General features: G+C 41.1%; 1 protein-coding gene across 1 annotated transcript in view; it reads left to right on the top strand.

Annotated features, from left to right (window-relative positions):
• Window positions 1–22,752, top strand: part of LOC127007194 (octapeptide-repeat protein T2-like) — a 95,292-nt gene extending 72,540 nt beyond the window's left edge. Inside the window, exon 3 of the mRNA XM_050877908.1 lies at window positions 22,598–22,752. Coding sequence (XP_050733865.1) covers window positions 22,598–22,752 — 155 coding nt within the window. The remainder of the gene's footprint in view (window positions 1–22,597) is intronic.
• The last annotated feature ends 256 nt before the right edge of the window (window positions 22,753–23,008 follow it).

Raw genomic sequence — 23,008 nt, 5'->3', positions numbered from 1 at the left:
TCCCCCAATATTTCACTTCCCGCAATATTTCACTTCCCGCAATATTTCACTTCCCGCAATATTTCACTTCCCCCAATATTTCACTTCCCCCAATATTTCACTTCCCCCAATATTTCACTTCCCGCAATATTTCACTTCCCGCAATATTTCACTTCCCCCAATATTTCACTTCCCCCAATATTTCACTTCCCGCAATATTTCACTTCCCCCAATATTTCACTTCCCCCGATATTTCACTTCCCGCAATATTTCACTTCCCGCAATATTTCACTTCCCGCAATATTTCACTTCCCGCAATATTTCACTTCCCCCAATATTTCACTTCCCCCAATATTTCACTTCCCAATATTTCACTTCCCCAATATTTCACTTCCACAATATTTCACTTCCTGCAATATTTCACTTCCCCAATATTCACTTCCCAATATTTCACTTCCCCAATATTTCACTTCCCCCAATATTTCACTTCCTGCATATTTCACTTCCCCAATATTTCACTTCCCAATATTTCACTTCCCCAATATTTCACTTCCCAATATTTCACTTCTGATATTCCACTTCCCGCAATATTTCACTTCCCCCAATATTTCACTTCCCCCAATATTTCACTTCCCGCAATATTTCACTTCCCGCAATATTTCACTTCCACCAATATTTCACGTCCCCCAATATTTCACTTCCCCAATATTTCACTTCCCGCAATATTTCACTTCCCCAATATTTCCCTTCCCGCAATATTTCACTTCCCGCAATATTTCACTTCCCCCAATATTTCACTTCCCCCAATATTTCACTTCCCGCAATATTTCACTTCCCCCAATATTTCACTTCCCCCAATATTTCACTTCCCGCAATATTTCACTTCCCCCAATATTTCACTTCCCGCAATATTTCACTTCCCGCAATATTTCACTTCCCGCAATATTTCACTTCCCGCAATATTTCACTTCCCGCAATATTTCACTTCCCCAATATTTCACTTCCTGCAATATTTCACTTCCCCAATATTTCACTTCCTGATATTTCACTTCCCGCAATATTTCACTTCCCGCAATATTTCACTTCCCGCAATATTTCACTTCCCCCAATATTTCACTTCCCCCAATATTTCACTTCCCGCAATATTTCACTTCCCGCAATATTTCACTTCCCGCAATATTTCACTTCCCCCAATATTTCACTTCCCCCAATATTTCACTTCCCGCAATATTTCACTTCACCCAATATTTCACTTCCCGCAATATTTCACTTCCCCAATATTTCACTTCCCCAATATTTCACTTCCCCAATATTTCACTTCCCCAATATTTCACTTCCTGATATTTCACTTCCCCAATATTTCACTTCCCAATATTTCACTTCCCGCAATATTTCACTTCCCCCAATATTTCACTTCCCCCAATATTTCACTTCCCGCAATATTTCACTTCCCGCAATATTTCACTTCCCGCAATATTTCACTTCCCGCAATATTTCACTTCCCGCAATATTTCACTTCCCCCAATATTTCACTTCCCGCAATATTTCACTTCCCGCAATATTTCACTTCCCGCAATATTTCACTTCCCGCAATATTTCACTTCCCGCAATATTTCACTTCCCGCAATATTTCACTTCCCCCAATATTTCACTTCCCCCAATATTTCACTTCCGCAATATTTCACTTCCTGCACATTTCACTTCCCCAATATTTCACTTCCAATATTTCACTTCCCGAAATATTTCACTTCCCAATATTTCACTTCCCCCAATATTTCACTTCCCCCAATATTTCACTTCCCCCAATATTTCACTTCCCAATATTTCACTTCCCGCAATATTTCACTTCCCAATATTTCACTTCCTGCAATATTTCACTTCCCCAATATTTCACTTCCCCAATATTCCACTTCCCGCAATATTTCACTTCCCGCAATATTTCACTTCCCCCAATATTTCACTTCCCGCAATATTTCACTTCCCGCAATATTTCACTTCCCGCAATATTTCACTTCCCGCAATATTTCACTTCCCCCGATATTTCACTTCCCGCAATATTTCACTTCCCCCAATATTCCACTTCCCGCAATATTTCACTTCCCCCAATATTTCACTTCCCGCAATATTTCACTTCCCGCAATATTTCACTTCCCCCAATATTTCACTTCCCGCAATATTTCACTTCCCGCAATATTTCACTTCCCGCAATATTTCACTTCCCCCAATATTTCACTTCCCGCAATATTTCACTTCCCCCAATATTTCACTTCCCGCAATATTTCACTTCCCGCAATATTTCACTTCCCCCAATATTTCACTTCCCCCAATATTTCACTTCCCGCAATATTTCACTTCCCCCGATATTTCACTTCCCGCAATATTTCACTTCCCCCGATATTTCACTTCCCGCAATATTTCACTTCCCCCGATATTTCACTTCCCGCAATATTTCACTTCCCCCGATATTTCACTTCCCGCAATATTTCACTTCCCCCGATATTTCACTTCCCGCATCATTTCACTTCCCCCGATATTTCACTTCAGTTACCGACACTTTTCATTTATTTATTACAGCCATAGTGCGTTTAGGACCAGATTTATGACACTTCTAAAACTCCAGTTCCAGATCATTTTCTTTTGACAGATTTTACTATAGTACACGCTGGAATTGACTCACGACACCTCGATTCTTTTTCCCTTTCGACATCCTTTATCACAGTGCGTGTAGAAAGACAGTCATCACCAGTATAGGCTTCGGCGGGGCGTCATCATCCCAGCCACTCACTATACTTCCTCTCCCCACCCACCCCGGCAGGATAAGGCGTGAAAAAAGGGGACATTTACACGAGGTCTTCAAGGACACGATCATCGGCGCGACTTCCCCAGCAGGATATGAAAAGCGATCCGCAGCAGGAAGCGACAGGAAAGGAATGGTGAATGGCACGCAGATGATAAAATAAATATATATACACAAAAATCGTTCTTCTTTTCAGTATTCTCATGATCTTCCTGGATAAGCAACGTGCGATCGGTGTGGAAGTGGATGCGGGAGGAGGGATAAACTGACTAGAATATCGGTCAGGATCGGGTAATATCGGTTTGTATCGGTTAAAATCGGTTAATATCGGTTTGAATCGGTTAATATCGGTTTGTATCGGTTAATATCGGTTTGTAACGGTTAATATCGGTCAATATCGGGTAATATCGGTTTGTATCGGTTAAAATCGGTTAATATCGGTTTGTATCGGTTAATATCGCTCAATATCGGGTAATATCGGTTTGTATCGGTTAATATCGGTCAGTATCTGGTAATATCGGTTTGTATCGATAATATCGGTTAATATCGTTTAATATCGGTTACTGAATGGACTAGAATATCAATCAGTTTTCTTCGTACTGAGAAAAGAGGATGAAATATATAAAGAAAAATCACTCTAAACTATTCTTCAAAGTTCTTTCACCAAAGTATTAGAAGACATCATTAGCTCTCCCGCCTCCATCACACACTAGAACTTTATAAACACGTTCTATCATCCTTTCCTTCCACCAAAGTATTGGAAAACACCAGTAATCCTTCCTCCTCCACCCTGACACATGAACACATATTTCTAAACATTTTCAACCGCCTCTTCCTTCCATCACAGTATTGGAACACGACATCAGCCTTTCCTTCTGAAATTGACCTCTCTTTCGGCCACCTCTTTTGATTTTTTTTTTTTTTTTTTTTTTTTTAGGAGCAGCGAGTAGCGGGCTTTTCTTTATTATTGTTTCCTTTTTTTGTGCCCTTGAGCTGTCTCCTTTGTTGTAAAAAAAAAAATTCCACATGAACACAAATTTCACAACCTGTTCCCCACCTTTGTCTTTCCACCACAGTATTGAAACATGTCATTAACCCTTCCTCCTCCATCCACAAACTAGGACACTCATTTCGCAGCCTCTTCCACCCCAGTTCCTTCCACAATAGTATCTAACATCCAACTTTATCCACTGCCTGCTCCTTCCACCCCAGTATTGGAGGATGTTATTATGCATTCTTCCTTCCCCCTGAAAATAGAACACTCATTTCTCAGCCTCTTCCACCACAGTTCCTTCCACAATAGTATCTAACATCCTACCGTATCCATTGCCTGCTCCTTCCACCAGAGTATTGGAAAGTGATATTAGCCTTTCTTCCTTCCCCCTGAAACTAGAACACTCATATCGCAGCCTCTTCCACCACAGTTCCTTCCACAATAGTATCTAACATCCAACTTTATCCACTGCCTGCTCCTTCCACCCCAGTATTGGAGGATGTTATAATGCCTTTCTTCCTTCCCCCTGAAACTAGAACACTCATATCTCACGCTCTTCCACTATAGTTCCGTCCACCGCACTATCGAAATATCTTAGTCCCTTCTCCTCCACCCTGGCATATGAACACCTATTTCTCGACCAGCTCCACCGTAGTTCCTTCCACTCGTCAACCTGTTTCCTCCACTCTAGTACACTCATTTCTCAACCCGTTCCACCATGTTCCTCCCATCAATAACCCTGCCTTCTCAACCCTAACAAGAGTACCCTTATATTTATACCTATTCCTTCACTTTGTCCTTCCACCATAGTACTGGAACATATTGGACCGTATTCTTAAACATTCCAGTCCAAGTACACACATTCGACAAGGCTTTCGTAGGAGTTGTGTTCCTTTCCAGCGGTTGTTTTATGACCCTGGTGGTAGTCTGACTTAGCTCTTTCTCACCCACCCTGACAATAGAACACTCAAATCTCAACCTGTTTTACATAGTTCCTTTCACCAGCAACCCTTTCTCATCCACCTTGTCTCTAGTACACTCATTTCTCAACCTGTTTCACATAGTTCCTCCCGCCGCAATACTGGAACGCTTTATATATGCTCCGTCTTTCTCGAATAACAAAAGCCACATTACGTATTGCTCAACCTGTTCTACGTCGTCAGCCGAGATGCGTCGTACTTAGGAAAAAAAAAAGTCCGTTCCACTCTCATTCACAACTGAAATAAAATCCTTTCTTGGGGGGAGTCACGATCAAAATGCACGACACGGACAGGTAGCGGAGTGTAGCAGTACAGCGAGGAAGGCGAGGAAGGCGAGTAGGGTGAGGAAGGCGAGTAAGGTAAGGAAGGCGAGTAAGGTAAGGAAGGCGAGTAAGGTAAGGAAGGCGAGTAAGGTGAGGAAGGCGAGTAAGGTGAGGAAGGCGAGTAAGGTAAGGAAGGCGAGTAAGGTAAGGAAGGCGAGTAAGGTAAGGAAGGCGAGTAAGGTAAGGAAGGCGAGTAAGGTAAGGAAGGCGAGTAAGGTAAGGAAGGCGAGTAAGGTAAGGAAGGCGAGTAAGGTAAGGATGGCGAGTAAGGTAAGGTAGGCGAGTAATGTAAGGAAGGCGAGTAAGGTAAGGATGGCGAGTAAGGTAAGGTAGGCGAGTAATGTAAGGCGAGTGAGTAAGGAGGCAGTGGGTGAGGAAGGCGAGTAAGGTAAGGAAGGCGAGTAAGGTGAGGAAGGCAGTAAGGAAGGCGGAGTAAGGTGAGGCAGTGGGTGAGGCGAGTAAAGGTGGGAGGCGAGTAAGGTAAGGATGGCGAGTAAGGTAAGGTAGGCGAGTAAGGTAAGGAAGGCGAGGAAGGCGAGAAAGGCGAGTAAGGCAAGCAAACCTAACCTAACCTAACCTTACCTAACCTAACCTTACCTAGCCTAGCCTTACCTAACCTAACCTTACCTAACCTAACCAAACCTAACCTTACCTAGCCTAGCCTTACCTAACCTAACCTTACCTAACCTAACCAAACCTAACCTTACCTAGCCTAGCCTTACCTAACCTAACCTTACCTAACCTAACCAAACCTAACCTTACCTAGCCTAGCCTAGCCTTACCTAACCTAACCTAACCTAACCTTACCTAACCTAACCAAACCTAACCTTACCTAGCCAAGCCTTACCTAACCTAACCTAACCTAACCTTACCTAACCTAACTTAACCTAATCAAACTTGACCTCAACTAACCTTATCTAACCTAACCTAACCTAACCTAGCCAAACCTAACCTTTCCTAACCTTACTTTGCCTAAACTAACCTAAACTAACCGAACCTTACCTTACCTTACCTAGCCTAACTTTACCTAACCTAACCAAACTTGACCTTACCTAACCTAACCTTACCTAACCTTACCTAGCCTCGCCTTACCTAACCTAACCTAACCTAATCTTACCTAACCTAACCTAACCTAACCTAATCTTACCTAACCTAACCAAAGCGAGACACATTCACCTGCGTCTCACTATTATCTCTCCCTCCTTATCCTTATCTTTTCCCTTCTAATCTTCCTTCCTCGCTTCCTTCCTCCTCCTCCCTTCGCTCTCTCATCAGCAATCCAGAGTTTTGCGGGCGATGAAAGTAATCTCTCCCGTCCCATTTACCTGACATACGGAGGTGGACCATGCTACCAGTAATGACTAATTGGACGCTTCGTGATGAACAGGTGTGTCTTAAGCTCCCCTTGGCCTCCCCCCCCTCCCCTCCCCGTGGCTGTTGCTAGACTGATTAATGTGTTCCTTCTCTCATCTGCTGGGTATGTTGTCTCTTTCTTTTTCTCCTTTCCGCCTTATCTATCTGTTTCATCCTCCCTCTGATAGTTTCCTTCCTATTCCTCTTTTATATTCCACATTCTTCCTTGCCTTTCCTCTCTCACTCTCTCTCTCTCTCCTTTCCACTCCCTTCCCTCTTTCCTTTCTTTCCTTCACGTTCTTCCTCTGCCTTTTCCTTTTCCCTTTCTTCCCTTCTACTTCCTTACTCTCCCTCTGTTTCTCTCTTTTCCACTCCCTTCCCTCTTTCCTTTCTTTCCTTCACATTCTCCCTCTGCCTTTTCCTTTTCCCTTTCTTCCCTTCTACTTCCTTACTCTCCCTCTGTTTCTCTCTTTTCCACTCCCTTCCTTCTCCCTCCTTCCGCATAGTAATTCCTCCTTCCTCCGCCCTTCCCTCCTTCGCCTCTCGTCATCCGTCTTATCATCGTTAGGTCCAGACGGGCTAATTAGTCCTGCTGAGTCGCTCCCCAAGCCAATAATTCATCAAAGAAATCGGATGAAACAAAACACAGCGTCTCGACTCATTAGCAATCTCTACACCACTACTTCGGCGTGAGAGAGTCGAGTAATCAGGAGATAATTACGTGGAGTTTATTGATGTTATTAAGAGAATGTGTTGGGAGGAATAATGTCTGAGTGCACGCTGAAATAGACGCGGCAGTGAGTGGCTTATGTCCTTTAGTGTTTAGCTTGAAAATTAAATGAGTGCTTCCTGTGTGGAGTGACCCGGTAAATCGGTTTCTCTGTGTATGACAACAGCATCAGTAGCCACCAATGAGAGCTCGGCGCCGTGTGGTGAAGCTGAACTACACGCGTTTTTGTATGATTGTTAGTTTGGTTGTTAGAGTTGTGGTTGTCGTTTTTCCTGTGACAAGATGATTTCGGAGGTTGTGTTAGTGTTTCCATGGGTAGTTTTATGAGCCTAAGGATAGTTTAACAAGGCTTCTGTTGCATGGATGTGAAAGAAAACTCTGAGAACACCCCAAATCAATCTCCTTTGTGGACTTTGAAAATATTTGCTATAAGAGCCAAAAGAGTCTGATAATACGAACTTAAGGGTAGTTTTATGAGCCTAAGGATAGTTTAACAAGGCTTCTGTAGCATGAATGTGATAAAAAACTCCTGAGAACACCCAAAATCGATCTCCTTTGTGGACTTTGAAAATATTTGCTATAAGAGCCAAAAGAGTCTGATAATACGAACTTAAGGGTAGTTTTATGAGCCTAAGGATAGTTTAACAAGGCTTCTGTAGCATGAATGTGAAAAAAAAACTCCTGACAACACCCCAAATCAATCTCCTTTGTGGACTTTGAAAATATTTGCTATAAGAGCCAAAAGAGTCTGATAATGCGAACTTAAGGGTAGTTTTATGAGCCTGGTGATAGTTGGACAAGGTTTCTGCACCATGAATGTGAAAAAAAAACCTCCTGAGAATACCCCAAATCAATCTCCTTTGTGGACTTTGAAAATATTAGTTATGAGAGAGCCAATCTGAGAATATGAACTTAAGGGTAGTTTTATGAGCCTAGTGATAGTATGACGAGGCTTATGCACCATGAACGCGACAAACGCTCATGAGAATCTGACTAACCTCCTTTGTGGCCATTGAAAATATTTGTTGTTGAGAGCCGATATCGTCTGAGAATACGGGTTTAATTAAGGGTTGTTTTATGAGCATAGTGATAGTTTGACGAGGCTTCTGCACCATGAGAGTAAAACAAAGTACACTCATGAGAAAACCACTAACTGATACGTTTTGCGGTCTTTGAAATATATGTTGTTGAGAGCTGAATGCCTCTGAGAATACTGGATTAAAACAAGACGAAAAACACTCACCAAGAAAACAAATGACAGTCTTTCCCCCCCTCTGAGCAGCCCTATAATTATCGTGTTTGTGTGGCGTGAAGGTGTGTAGCAAAGCCGTGAGAGGGAGGGGCCAACCACGCTCCAGCTACCGACAATGTTTTAGTTTTTTGTTCTTTCATTCCTCTTTCCCTTCTCTCTCTCTCTCTCTCTCTCTCTCTCTCTCTCTCTCTCTCTCTCTCTCTCTCTCTCTCTCTCTCTCTCTCTCTCTCTCTCTCTCTCTCTCTCTCTCTCTCTTTTCCTTTACCTGTTTGCATATTCTCCCTTTCTTGCATTTCGTCTCCCTTCTTTCCACTCCCTTTCTTCTTCCTTTTTTTTCTTTCATCTTCTTCCTCTTCTGATATTGATTGTGGTGGTGGTGGTGGTGGTGGTGAGGCGATGCACTATGTAGATTTTGTGTGACTGGTTGTTTGGTTGTTGATGTGGTTGTCCTTTTCCCTGTTACAAAATAATATGGGGGCTTCTTCTTTTTCTACTTTTTTTCTTCACTTTTTTCCTTCATTCATCTTCATCATTTTCCTTCTTTCATCTCTTTCCTCTGTTTTCTTCTTCTTCTCCTTCCTCCTCGTTCTTCCCTCTCTTTTCTCCTCCTTTCTTCTTTCTATATCTCCTTTAATTTGCTTCTTAATTCTCTTTTCTTTTTCTTCTTCTTCTCCTTTCTTCCTTCTTCTTTCTCCTTCTTCTTTCTTCCTTTTTTTCTTTCTTCATTCCCTTCTTTCTTCCCCTCCTTCCTTCTCCTCCTTGCCTCCCAGTTCCCCAAGTCACCCCTCCTTCCCACTCTCCCTCTCTCCTTCCCCGGTGTCCTCCTTGCCTTCCCCATCACCCTAATCTCAAGTGTGTCTCGGCGTGGCAAGATAATCTCCTTACACTTGAATACCCCGACCACCACACGCCGCGACCTAGGACACTGCCACCCCCATCCACATGCTCCACACGGCCCTACAGCACATCCAATCCCATCCACTATCACCATTTTACCTCCCACCCCACTGCCTTCCTTCCACATCCACAAGCTCCTTCTTCCTCATCATTCTCTCCTTACCCTTCAGCCTTTTCCTTCATCCAACCTTCAGAAAGGGAACAAAGACGACCCCCTTCCTATCACTCCTCCCTTCCTTCAGTCATTATACACGCTCCGTCTTCCTCTGCTTTATTTCATCTTCTTCCTTGCTTTTCCTTCCTCTCTCGTTTTCATTCCTTTATCTCTTTCTTCTTTCCTCCATGTTCTCACACACCACCCACAGGCAGATAAGAAGGACTAATAAGAAGCGCTTAAAAGGTTACCTCGCCTCAGAAAAAGAAATAGCGGAAGAAGAAGAGGAAGAAGAAGAAAAAGAAGAAGAAGAAGAAGAAGAAGAAAGAGGCAGAAAAGAAGGAAAGAAGAAAGAAAAAGAACAACAACATATAAAGAACAAGAACAATAGAACAAGAACAAGAAGAAAAACAACAAGAACAAGAAGAAAACAAAGCAAATAAAAAAAAAGAAAATGCTCGCACCCTAACCAAACAGACCCTTACAGCACATCCAACCACAAAACACAACAAACAAAGGTAAGAAGACAGACAGATAGACAGACAAACAGGTAGAAAAGAAAGAACAGGCACTTAATAACACCACATATGCATAAAAAGCCTTAGGAATCCATAAAGCTGGAAGACACTGCAACACATCCTTAATACATCCTAAATACATCCTTAATACATCCTAAATACATCCTTAATACATCCTAAATACATCCTTAATACATCCTAAATACATCCTTAATACATCCTAAATACATCCTTAATACATCCTTAATACATCCTAAATACATCCTAAATACATCCTAAATACATCCTAAATACATCCTAAATACATCCTTAATACATCCTAAATACATCCTTAATACATCCTAAATACATCCTTAATACATCCTAAATACATCCTTAATACATCCTAAATACATCCTTAATACATCCTAAATACATCCTTAATACATCCTAAATACATCCTTAATACATCCTAAATACATCCTTAATACATCCTAAATACATCCTAAATACATCCTAAATACATCCTTAATACATCCTAAATACATCCTTAATACATTCTATCAACATTATTACGACATTCACAGCGTTGATATTGGACTCGTTTTAAAGGGCGATATTGTTTACGTGTTTCGGTATACAGATGTTTGTTATTAATGATACGACTTATTTGTTTGTTTGTTTTTGTTTTTGTTTTGTTTTTTATATATGTTCTCTTAGCTTTTTTGGGGGGTGGGGTCTTTTTTTACTGTCTCTTTTTATTTCTTTTTTTTTATCTTTAGTCTTCTCCTTCTCCCTTCTTCTCATTCTTTCTTTCTTCATCTTCTTTCTTATTCCTTTTTTTCTTTTTCTTTCTTCCCTTTCCTCTCCCTTCTTCTTCTCTCCTCTCCTTCTTCCTCCTACTCATTCTTTCTTCTTCTCATTCTTTCTTCTCCTTCCTTCTTTTTTCTTTCTCCTTCTTTCTTCCCCTTCTTTCACCTCCTTCCTCCTTTTCATTCTTTCCTCTCCTTCTCCATTCTCCTTCCTTCTTTTTTTCTTTCTCCTCTTTCTTCCCCTTCTTTCATCTTCCTCCTCATTCATTCCTCTCCTTCTGTCTCCTTCCTTCTACTTTCTTCCTCTTCTTCTCCCTTCTTCTTTCTCCCCCTTTCGTCCTCCTTTTCCTCCTCCTATCTCCCTCTTCCACCTACATAAGTCTTGGGAGTTTACAACGTCGGTTACAATACACAAGACTCCCTGTTACTCAGCCTGAAATGGAAGGTTGAAATACAAGGAATATAAGGAGACCAGTTAGTGGAGTCTCCCCTTAATTCGTGCTCGCTTCTTTTCCTTTCCTTGACGACGTAATAAGAGTTGCAGAGGAATTTGGTTATGAGTTAAATATTATGTTTTTTTTCTTGTTTTTTGTCTTTCCTCTTGTTTCTTTTCCACTTCATTCTTCTTATTCTGTATCTTCTTTTTCTTTCTCTTCTTCTTATTTCTCTTTAATAATATGTGTTGTTATTTATGTTGTTTTCTTGCGTTTTCTTTTCTTCCTTCTCTCTTTCCTCTTGTTTTATTTTCCACTTCCTTCTTCTCATTCTCTATGTCCTCTTCTTCTTTTCTTCTCTTCATTCATCACTTTCAATTCTTCCTCCTTTCCCTTTCTTCGTCCTTCCTCGATTCCTCTTTCTCGTTTTCCTATTCCATTTTTCTCTCTCTTCTTATTCCTCCATTCCCTCTTCTTCCTTGTCTCTCTTATTCCTCCTTCTTCCTTCTCCCTTGATTCTTTTCCATCATCTTATTCCTCCTCCTCCTCCTCTTCCTCCTCCTCCTCCTGCTCGTTAAAAGGCAGGTAGCAAGGGCAGAAGTAAGCCGGAAGTCTCGTTATAAGGAAACAGGTCGCCTCGATACACGTCACCGACCTGTCTGGAACCTGCTCATCCATGCTTCCTCCTCTTTCCTCCTCTTCCTCCTCCTCCTCCTCCTCCTCCATGCTTCCTTATTACCTTTTTTCCTACTGCCACCTCTGTTCCAGTCCTCCTCCTCCTTGTTCTCTTCCTCCTCTTCCTCCTCTTCATAATCATCATCCTCATCCTCATCCATGCTTCCATATTTTCTCCTTTTCCTACTGACACCTCTGTTCCATTCTTCCTCCTCCTCCTCCTCCTCCTCCTCCTTGTCCTCTTCGTCCTCCTCCTCGTCCTCATCCATGCTTCCATATTTCCTCCTCTTCGCCCTCGTCTTCCTCAGTCTCCTCCTCGTTCTCCTCGTCCTTCTCGTCCTCCTTCTCTTCCTCGTCTTCCTCCTCCTCCTCCTCCTGCCGCCGCTTAGCATAGAAAGGAGCATTTGGGAGAGCAAAGGCCACGGCAGGAGACCAACCCAGACGTGGACGCTGCACGGAAGCATCTCACAACGAGGCTGGAAATTCTGCTAAGTCGGTTTTCCCAGACGCTTCTGCCTCTCACGTCAACTATTTCCAAAGGCCAAACATGAGATTAATCGGATTGTAATGAGTGTTTTTTTAGGTCCATGGTACAAAGAGAGGGTCAGACTATCACCAGGGCCATAAAACTACCCCTGGAAATGTTCACAACTGCTACGAAATCCTTGTTAAATATGTGTGATTGGGCGCCGGAAAATTCAACGCCGGTATTGTCAAACGCTTCCATCCCTCATATCAACCATTTCCAGAGACCGAAAAGGAGGTTAATCTACTTCTAATAAGTGTTTTTCAGGTTCACGGTACAGAAGAAGGGTCGACTACCACCAGGGCCATAAAACTGGAAATGCCCACTATACTCCTACAAAAACCTTGTCAAATGTGTGTACTTGGGCACCGAAAACTTTAATGTTGGTACTGTCAAACGCTTTCATCCCTCACATCAAGTATCCAAAGCCCGAAAAGGAGATCAAACAGGTTCTAATGAGTGTTTTTATAGGTTCACGGTACAGAGGAATGACCAAACTACCACCATGGTCATATATTATACCCATGGAAATACCCACTATACATCTACGAAAGCCTAGTCAAATATATGAGCTTGGGCGCCGAAATGTTTAAGAATACGATGAGTCCTGGGCCAGCGGGGGAGGAGGAAGGGGGAGGGGGTTGATCGGCGGGTCAAGGCCTTCCCTAATTGCCTGGCCTCGGAGATGTGGTGGTGGGGACGAGGCAGGGGCGGGTGTTCGATTCCCGGCGGGGACAAACAGGGTTCCCGTTCGCCCCTAATTTGCAGTAAGACCAACCGACTCATCATCGTCATCAGCAGCACGTCAGGAGCCGTGATTAATTTCTTTCGATTAGCGAGTCCAAGATTTCCAACGTGGATTCCTCTCTCTCTCTCTCTCTCTCTCTCTCTCTCTCTCTCTCTCTCTCTCTCTCTCTCTCTCTCTCTCTCTCTCTCTCTCTCTCTCTCTCTCTCTCTCTCTCTCTCTCTCTCTCTCTCTCTCTCTCTCTCTCTCTCTCTCTCTCTCTCTCTCTCTCTCTCACAAAAAAAAAGTCAATTCTGGCCGGACTCGGAGAAGGATCACGATTATTATTATTATTTGCCTCGAAAAAAAAAAAAAAGTATAGCAATTAAAACCTGACGAATATATATTTTTTCAACGAAGTGGCTTGTTAGTGATCCCGGAAAGCAGCAGCAGCGAAATACATATACGTCCATTCATTTAAAGATTGGAAAGGAAATTGTGATATATATGGGAAAGTAAATGTGAGGGGGGGGGGGAGTAGTGTGTGGGGGGAGGGGGGGGAGGATTTGCATGTTTTTTTTTTGTATTGGCACCGAAATGTTTGAGGGTCTGGGGCCAACTTCTCAGACACTAACCCGCCTATAGTAGCTCAGGAGAATTTACAGAGCATCAATAACTGTTCTACCCGCTCACTAATCCCACTAACCTTCATCTCTCCTCTTTCCCTCTAACACAGACCCGCCCATAGTGTCTTAAAGAGTGGCAAAATGGCGTCAACATCTCTTTTAACGACCTCTTCTATAGATCGCCTCTTCTCTTCTAATACAAACCCGCCCATAGTGTCTTAAAGAGTGGCAAAATGGCGTCAACATCTCTTTTAACGACCTCTTCTATAGATCGCCTCTTCTCTTCTAACACAGACCCGCCCATAGTGTCTTAAAGAGTGGCAAAATGGCGTCAACATCTCTTTTAACGACCTCTTCTATAGATCGCCTCTTCTCTTCTAATACAAACCCGCTCATAGTGTCTTAGAGAGTGGCAAAATGGCGTCAACATCTCTTTTAACGACCTCTTCTATAGATCGCCTCTTCTCTTCTAATACAAACCCGCTCATAGTGTCTTAGAGAGTGGCAAAATGGCGCCAACATCTCTTCTAACGGACTCTTCTATAGATCGCCTCTTCTCTTCTAATACAAACCCGCTCATAGTGTCTTAAAGAGTGGCAAAATGGCGTCAACATCTCTTCTAACGCCCTCTTCTATCGCAACTTCTACTCGCCTCTTCTAACACAGACCCGCCCACAGTGTCTTAGGATGGCAAGAAAGGCATCATCATCTCTTCTACTCGCCTTTTCTATACTTGCCTCTTTTCCTCTAACACAAAACCACCCACAGTGTCTTAAAGAGTGGCAAAATGGCGTCAACATCTCTTCTAACGGACTCTTCTATATATCGCCTCTTCTCTTCTAATACAAACCCATCCACAGTGTCTTAGGATGACAAGAATGGCATCATCTGTACTACTCGCCTCTTCTACTTGCCTTTTTTCCTCTAACACAAAACCATCCAGTGTCTTAAAGAGTGGCAAAATGGCGTCAACATCTCTTCTAACGGCCTCTTCTATATATCGCCTCTTCTCTTCTAATACAAACCCATCCACAGTGTCTTAAGAGCAAGTATAGCGTTATCACCTCTCCTACTTGCTTCTTCTACTCAATTCTTCCCAGTATCTTCAGAGTGACAAGCGTGGCAGGAACTCTTCTACCCCTTTCACACTTAGCTCCACCACTTAGTCCGTCTCCCGCTGATCCCTAATTTGCAGTGATAAGTTAATAACAGTCGAGTCATCAGCAGATTGTCAGGCTCGGTAATTGATTTTTTTTTTTTTTTTCGATTTCTTCATCCTGACTTATTTTTTTCTTTCCCGTTTTCCTTCTCCGTGTCTCTTTCTCATTTTCTTCCTCCTCTTCTTCATTTTCTTCACACTTTCAAGATTTTCTACGTGGATCGTTATTTCTTATCCTTCGTTTTTATTTTCCATTTTTCTTTTTCTTCTTCCTCCTTTTTTTCCCGTTTTCTGCACACTTCCAAAATTTTCTAAGTGGACCCTTAATTATCTTCTTCCTCGTTTTCCTTATCCATTTCTCTTTCTCATCTTCCCTCTTTTCCTCGTCTTAATTCTTCATAATTCCAATATTTTATAAGTGGGTCCTTAAAAATTATCTTCTTATTTTCCTTTTTCATTTATTTTTTTCATCTTTTTCATCCTTTTCTTCGGTTTCTTTACACTTTAAAGATTTTTCCTACGTGGGTCCTTAATTCCTCTTTCTCGTTTTCCTGTCCCATTTCTCTTTCTTATGTTCTTCCTCGTTTTCTTCGTCTTCTTCCTTCACATTTCCAAGATTTTCCACGTGGGTCGTTATTTCCTCTTCCTCGATTTTTCATTTCTCTTTCTTATCTTCTTTTAATTCCTCTTCCTCGTTTTATTTTCCATTTCTTTCTCAGCTTTTTCCTCCTTTTCTTCATCTTCAAGCTCCCAAGATTTTCCACGTGAATCTCTCTTTTTCTCTCTCAAAAAAAAAAAAAACATAAAATCGACACTGCCCGGCACTTGCAACACTTTTCCACTGGTTCAGCTAAAAAAAAATATATAAAAAAATAACAAAAACATCAAAATTTGTTACACCGTTTAAATGTTTCAGCGTCCTCCATTTTCATAACGAACGAGACAACTTTTTTTTTCACGGCAATTGGAAGCAACTCAAGGCCATCAAAAACAGAAAACAAAAACAAAAAAAGCTCTTCTCCTTTCAGTGGAAGTAACATTATATGCCGGTCGCTGCCAGCTCTCTCCGTCCCGTGCGTTGAATAGCCTACCGGGCCCGGCTTCTCATACGATTCGGCGCGCAAGTAGGCTACACACAATTTGATACGTTTTCGTAGGAGTTTGGGTCATTTCCAGGGGTAGTTTAAAGACCCTGCTGATAGTTCGACCCTTCTTCTGTACCATGAACGTGAAAAAAAACTCTTGAAAACTCGATTAAGGCTACACATATTTGACACCGTTTTCGTAGGAGTTTGGGTCATTTCCAGGGGTAGTTTAAAGACCCTGCTGATAGTTCGACCCTTCTTCTGTACCATGAACGTGAAAAAACACCCTTGAAAACCAGATTAGGGCTACACATAATTTGATACCGTTTTCGTAGGAGTTTGGGTCATTTCCAGGGGTAGTTTAAAGACCCTGCTGATAGTTCGACCCTTCTTCTGTACCATGAACGTGAAAAAACCCTCTTGAAAACTCGATTAAGGCTACACATATTTGACACCGTTTTCGTAGGAGCTTCGGTCATTTCCAGGAGTAGTTTAAAGACCCTGGTGATAGTTTGATCCTACTTCTGTACCATGAACGTCAAAAAAAACCTCTTGAATACCCAATTAAGGCTACACATATTTGACAGTTTTCGTAGAGGTTTGGGTCATTTCCAGGGGTAGTTTAAAGACCCTGGTGATAGTTTGATCCTTCTTCTGTACCATGAACGTCAAAAAAACCTCTTGAATACCCGATTAAGGCTACACATATTTGACAGTTTTCGTTGTAGTTTGGGTCATTTCCAGGGGTAGTTTAAAGACCCTGGTAATATTTTGACCCTTCTGTACCATGACCCTGTAAAAAAAAACTTGAAAACCAGATTAAGGCTTCACATATTTGACACTGTTTTCGTAGAAGTTTGGGTCATTTCCAGTAGTTTAAAGACCCTGGTGATAGTTTGATCCTTCTTCTGTGCCATGAACGTCAAAAAAAACCTCTTGAATACCCGATTAAGGCTACACATATTTGACAGTTTTCGTTGCAGTTTCGGTCATTTCCAGGGGTAGTTTAAAGACCCTGCTGATAGTTCGACGCTTCTTCTGTACCATGAACGTGAAAAAACCCTCTTGAAAACTCGATTAAGGCAACACATATTTGACACCGTTTTCGTAGGAGCTTCGGTCATTTCCAGGGGTAGTTTAAAGACCCTGCTGATAGTTTGATCCTTCTTCTGTACCATGAACGTCAAAAAAAAACTCTTGAATACCCAATTAAGGCTACACATATTTGACAGTTTTCGTAGAGGTTTGGGTCATTTCCAGGGGTAGTTTAAAGACCCTGGTGATAGTTTGATCCTTCTTCTGTACCATGAACGTCAAAAAAAAACTCTTGAATACCCGATTAAGGCTACACATATTTGACAGTTTTCGTTGTAGTTTGGGTCATTTCCAGGGGTAATTTAAAGACCCTGGTAATATTTTGACCCTTCTGTACCATGACCCTGTAAAAAAAAACTTGAAAACCAGATTAAGGCTTCACATATTTGACACTGTTTTCGTTGCAGTTTGGGTCATTTCCAGGGGTTGTTTAAAGACCCTGGTGATAGATTGATCCTTCTTCTGTACCATGAACCTGAAAAAAAAACTCTTGAAAACCCGATTAAGGCAACACATATTTGACACCATTTTCGTAGGAGTTTCGGTCATTTCCAGGGGTAGTTTAAAGACCCTGCTGATAGTTTGATCCTTCTTCTGTATCATGAACGTGAAAAAAAAACTCTTGAAAACCCGATTGATTAAGGCAACACATATTTGAAACAGTTATTAATCTCCTTTTCGGTCTTTGGAAGTAGTTGACATGAGGGGGATGCGTCTGGGAATAGCCTACTGGAAGCATAGATGTATATAATAGAGTGATTCGTATTCTGAGGAGCTCCGTGGCTTACGTAACAGAGGGGCCCGACGAAGGCGCCGTAAATAATAACGAAGAAAAATTGTGTTCCAGCCAGTGAGTTCGTGACATCCAGATCAGTGTACAAAAAAGAGCCTGAAGATACATAACGTGGACTTTTTCTTTTCGTCTTTGTTCTTTTTCCCTTGAACTGCCTCCCTTGCTGGAAAAAAAATGTGTTCCAGCAAGTGAGTTCGTGACATCGAGAGCCTGAAAAAGAGCCTGAAGATACATAAAGTGGACTTTTTATTGTTTCTTCTTTGTTTTCTGCCCATGAATTGCCGCCCTTACTGAAAAAAAATGTGTTCCAGCTAGTGGGTGGGTGACATCGTGATCAGTGTACAAAATAGCGCCTGAAGATACATAACGTGGACTTTTTTTGTTGTTGTTTCTTCTTTGGTTTTTGCCCGTGAACTGCCTACCGTACTGGAAAAAGAATGTGTTCCAGCTAGTGTGTGACATCCAGATCAGTGTACAAAAAAAAGAATGCCTGAAGATACAACACGTGGACTTTTTCTGTTTCGTCTTTTATTTTTATTTTTATTTTTATTTATTTTATTCATTTATTTATTTATTTATTTATTTATTTTTTGAGGGGGGAATCTTGAGCTGTCTCCTTTACTATAACAAAAAGACGTTGGCGAGGGAAATGGACCTCTCCTATGCTCTTATGGCCACTCTTCTCTTATTCTCTCAATAGGAGCAATACTTAGCAGGCTTTTTTTTATATTTTCATTTGTTTTTTGCCCTTTACTAAAAAAAAAAGACGGGCGACAGACATTGACCTCTCCTCTGCTCTTATGGCCACTCTTCTCTTATTCTCTCAATAGGAGCAATACTTAGCAGGCTTTTTTTTATATTTTCATTTGTTTTTTGCCCTTTACTAAAAAAAAAGACGGGCGACAGACATTGACCTCTCTTCTGCTCTTGCGGCTACTTTTATCTTATTCTCTTTATAGGAACAATACTTAGCAGGGTTTATTTTTATTTCCATTTCTTTTTTTTTGTTTTTTAGCCCTTTACTAAAAAAAATATAAAAAATACGTGGACAACAGATATTGACCTCTCTTATACTCTTATGGCCACTATTATCTTATTCTCTTTATAGGAGCAATACTCAGCAGGGTTTATTTTTATTTCCATTTCTTTTTTTTCTTTTTTTGCCCTTTACTAAAAAAAAATAAAAAATACGTGGACAACAGACATTGACCTCTCTTATACTCTTATGGCCACTATTATCTTATTCTCTTTATAGGAACAATACTTAGCGGCCTTTGTATTTATTTCCATTTGTTTTTTTTGTTTTTGCCCTTGAGATTTTTCCTTTGCCGCAAAAAAGACAAACAAAAAAAAAAATCATTCCCGGATTCCTCTCGTCATTTCCCGTGGTCCCGATGCCGTGACTTCCAGCTTCAACTTTTTTTTAGATTGTTGGTTCAGGAGACAAAATAAAGTTGGTATCGTGAAGAGGAGGAGGAGCTGATGCTGGAATCTGTGTGGCGGTTTCGATCTCTTTCCTGGAAGCGGGACGACTCAAACCCATCTCCAAATTCTCTATAATGCAGTGTTGCCAGATGGCGCAGAGGAAATTTCAGTAGATTATTGCGAGAAAATTCAGTAGGTAGGTAAAAAATTCGGCAGACGCACTTTAATATATATGTAGTGATTCTTGTGCTATATATTATGTAGATAAAATGAGGTTAAAAAGCATGATATCAGCATTTTTTTTAACTATTTGGTGAAAATTTGGAAAAGCAATATTTAAATTATTCATGAGATTGACAAATTATTTCTGAGGTTCATCAAAATTTCAGTAAATCTCATGATATTTCGGCAGATCTGGCAACACTGCTATAATGAGGATCCGCTCGACTTGGCAGACTAAAATATAATGGTTACCGAAGATCACGAGTTACGAAGCTAAAAATATCCGTCAGATCCTCCATAATAAAGACGAGTCACAGGGAAACAAAATATCTATGTATCTTATTTATCGTATCTTATTGTTTAGAGGCATCCGCTGTAGCTGCGCGTGGCCTCGGTGCTCAAATTCGTCACATTGACCCGCCAAAAATAAAGACATGGAGAGAAACAAAATATCGTATCTCTTATAATCTTATCCTCCTAAAGTTAGGGGCATAAGCTAAAGCTGCGCGTGACCTCAGTGCTAATCTCCATCACACTGACCCGCCAAATATAAAGACATAGAAAAATAAAATATCTCTTATTATCTTTTCCTCAAACAATGAAAATAAGGTTAGGGGCATACAGTATAGCTGCGCGTGACCTCAGTGCTAATCTCCATCACACTGACCCGCCAAAAATAAAGACATAGAAAAATAAAATATCTCTTATTATCTTTTCCTCAAACAATGAAAATAAGGTTAGGGGCATACAGTATAGCTGCGCGTGACCTCAGTGTTTATCTTCGTCCCACTGGCCCTTGAACGATAAAGTAAAACAATAGAGAAACACAAAATCGGCTACGTTATTCAAGTATTTCGAAACACAGTCAGAGCTGTTGCCTGCGTCACCAAACTTACTCATATATAAAAAGAAAGTTCGTCTCCTATACATAAACAAAGAAAACAATACCTATGTAGCGGAGCCTTCATCAATAACGACGAGAAACAAAATATCGTATCTCTAATTTAAATATTTCGCCTGATTTTTCAAACGTCGTATTACTTTTCTGTTTCACTAATCTTACTCAAATCTAAAAAGAAAGTTCGTCTCCTATACATAAACAAAGAAAACAATACCTATGTAGCGGAGCCTTCATCAATAACGACATATCATAGGAGAAACAAAATATCGTATCTCTAATTTAAATATTTCGCCTGATTTTTCAAACGTCGTATTAGTTTTCTGTGTCACTAATCTTACTCAAATGTAAAAAGAACGTTCGTGTCCTATACATATACAAAGAAAACAATACCTATGTAGCGGAGCCTTCATCAATAACGACATATCATAGGAGAAACAAAATATCGTATCTCTAAATATTTCGCCTGATTTTTCAAACGTCGTATTACTTTTCTGTTTCACTAATCTTACTCAAATCTAAAAAGAAAGTTCGTCTCCTATACATAAACAAAGAAAACAATACCTATGTAGCGGAGCCTTCATCAATAACGACATATCATAGGAGAAACAAAATATCGTATCTCTAATTTAAATATTTCGCCTGATTTTTCAAACGTCGTATTAGTTTTCTGTGTCACTAATCTTACTCAAATGTAAAAAGAAAGTTCGTGTCCAAGATAAACGAGGAAAACAATAAGCAGCAGATTCTTCGGGAATAAAAACGAATCATAAACGAAGCAAAATAAATATCGTATCTCTAATTTCATCATTTTCGAGACGTGCTCCTGATGATTTAAACGTCGAGTCTTCAGTAACAATTATGTCGCTGATTTGTCTTTTCTGGTCCGTTTTTCAAGACGTGATTAAATGATTTTGTTGATTTTTTTTATATAACACTTTTTTACGACTTATTTTGTAACGTGTCGACTTTAACTCTGTGCAAATCCAACACTTCTAACTAAATGGCGCCACTATAAAAAAAAAAACTTGCCTGCGCCATGACGGGCTTGAGCCGACCACCAGCTAGGCCCCTGAGATGTAAAAAAAAAAATAATAATAATAAATAAAAATAAATAACGCCGTCCCAAAAATTAAATTAAAAAGCCTAACAAACTAGCCACATAACTGCTAACAAATACTAGTACGAACGTCTAAACAATACACTAACAATCAGAGCTGTTTCCTGCGTCACCAAACTTACGGAAATATGAAGAGAAAGTTTGAGTCCAACGTAAACAAGATCAACAATAAAGTATTCAACAATGGCGACACAGCTCAGAGACAAATGTATGTGTCTGTTTGTATGAGAAAAACAAGGACCATCACATTTTACTTTCTCCTCTTATGTCCTCTCCTCTCCTCTCCTCTTTTCTCTGCTATCCTTTCTCTCTTTTTCTCTCATATCACTTTCTCCTCCTCTCCTTCCCTTCTCTATCTCTCCTTACCTCCCATACCCTTTTCTCCGCCTCCTCGTCCTCCTCTTCTTCCTTTCTCTCCTATCTTTTTTTTTCTCTTCTTCCTCACCTTCCTTTCTTTCCTTGCCTTCCTTAACCCTTTCTTCTCCCTCTCCCCTTCCTTTCTTTCCTTACCTCTCATATCCCTTTTTTCTCCTCCCTCCATTCCTCTCCCTTTCTCTCCTTTCCTCTCATATACCTTGCTCCTCCTCTCCTTCCCCTTCCTTTCTCTCCTTACCTCACTATACCCTTTTCTTCTCCTCCTCCTCCTCCTTCTCTTCCTTTCTCTCCTTTCCTCTCATATCATTTTTTTTCTTCTCCTCCTCCTCTTCCTTTCTCTCCTTGCCTTCTTTAACCCTTTCTCCTCCCCCTCCTCTTCTTTATCTCCTTACCTCCCAGATCCCTTTCTTCTCCTCCTCTCCCTTCCTTTTCTTTTCTCTCCTTTCCTCTCATATCTCTTTCTTCTCCTCCCCTTTCCTGTTCTTTTCTCTCCTCACCTCTCGTATCCCTTTCTCCTCCCATCTTTCCCCTTCCTTACTCTCCTTTCCTCTCATAACCCTTTCTCCTCCTCCCCCTCCCCTCCTCCCTACCTTTCCTCACCCATCTTCCTCCTCTTCCTCACACCGCAGTAGCACAAGGAAATCCACACACCACAAACCTATACAAGCTCAGGTATGCACAAGGACGCTGCGGACGGCGGCCCCCACGTGTTCACCTGTCCTTTAGCTCCGCCCGTGCGTCTAAACGTAACCACCCGCATCTGTATCAAGCACTTTCTCACTCCACTGAACGAGAACGGGGCAGTATCCGGTGACGTCTGCGGTTGAGTGAGTCAGTGAGATGAGGTGACTTAGCGACGACCAACGTAATGATGAGAGGAGTATTTGAAGGTGAGGGAGAGGTGATGAGTGTGAGAGAATGAGGCAGAGAGAATGTGGAACGTTTGGACAGATGAAATATACAAGATAAATACAGACAGACATGCAAAAGGACTAAAGGAAATATAAATAGATAGACAGATAGATCGACTGATAGATAGATAGACAGATAGATAAATAGATAGATAGATAGACGGATAGATCG

This window comes from Eriocheir sinensis, chromosome 34, assembly GCF_024679095.1.
Source record: "Eriocheir sinensis breed Jianghai 21 chromosome 34, ASM2467909v1, whole genome shotgun sequence".
NCBI lineage: Eukaryota > Metazoa > Arthropoda > Malacostraca > Decapoda > Varunidae > Eriocheir > Eriocheir sinensis.
This window is presented reverse-complemented; position numbering and strand designations above follow the sequence as displayed.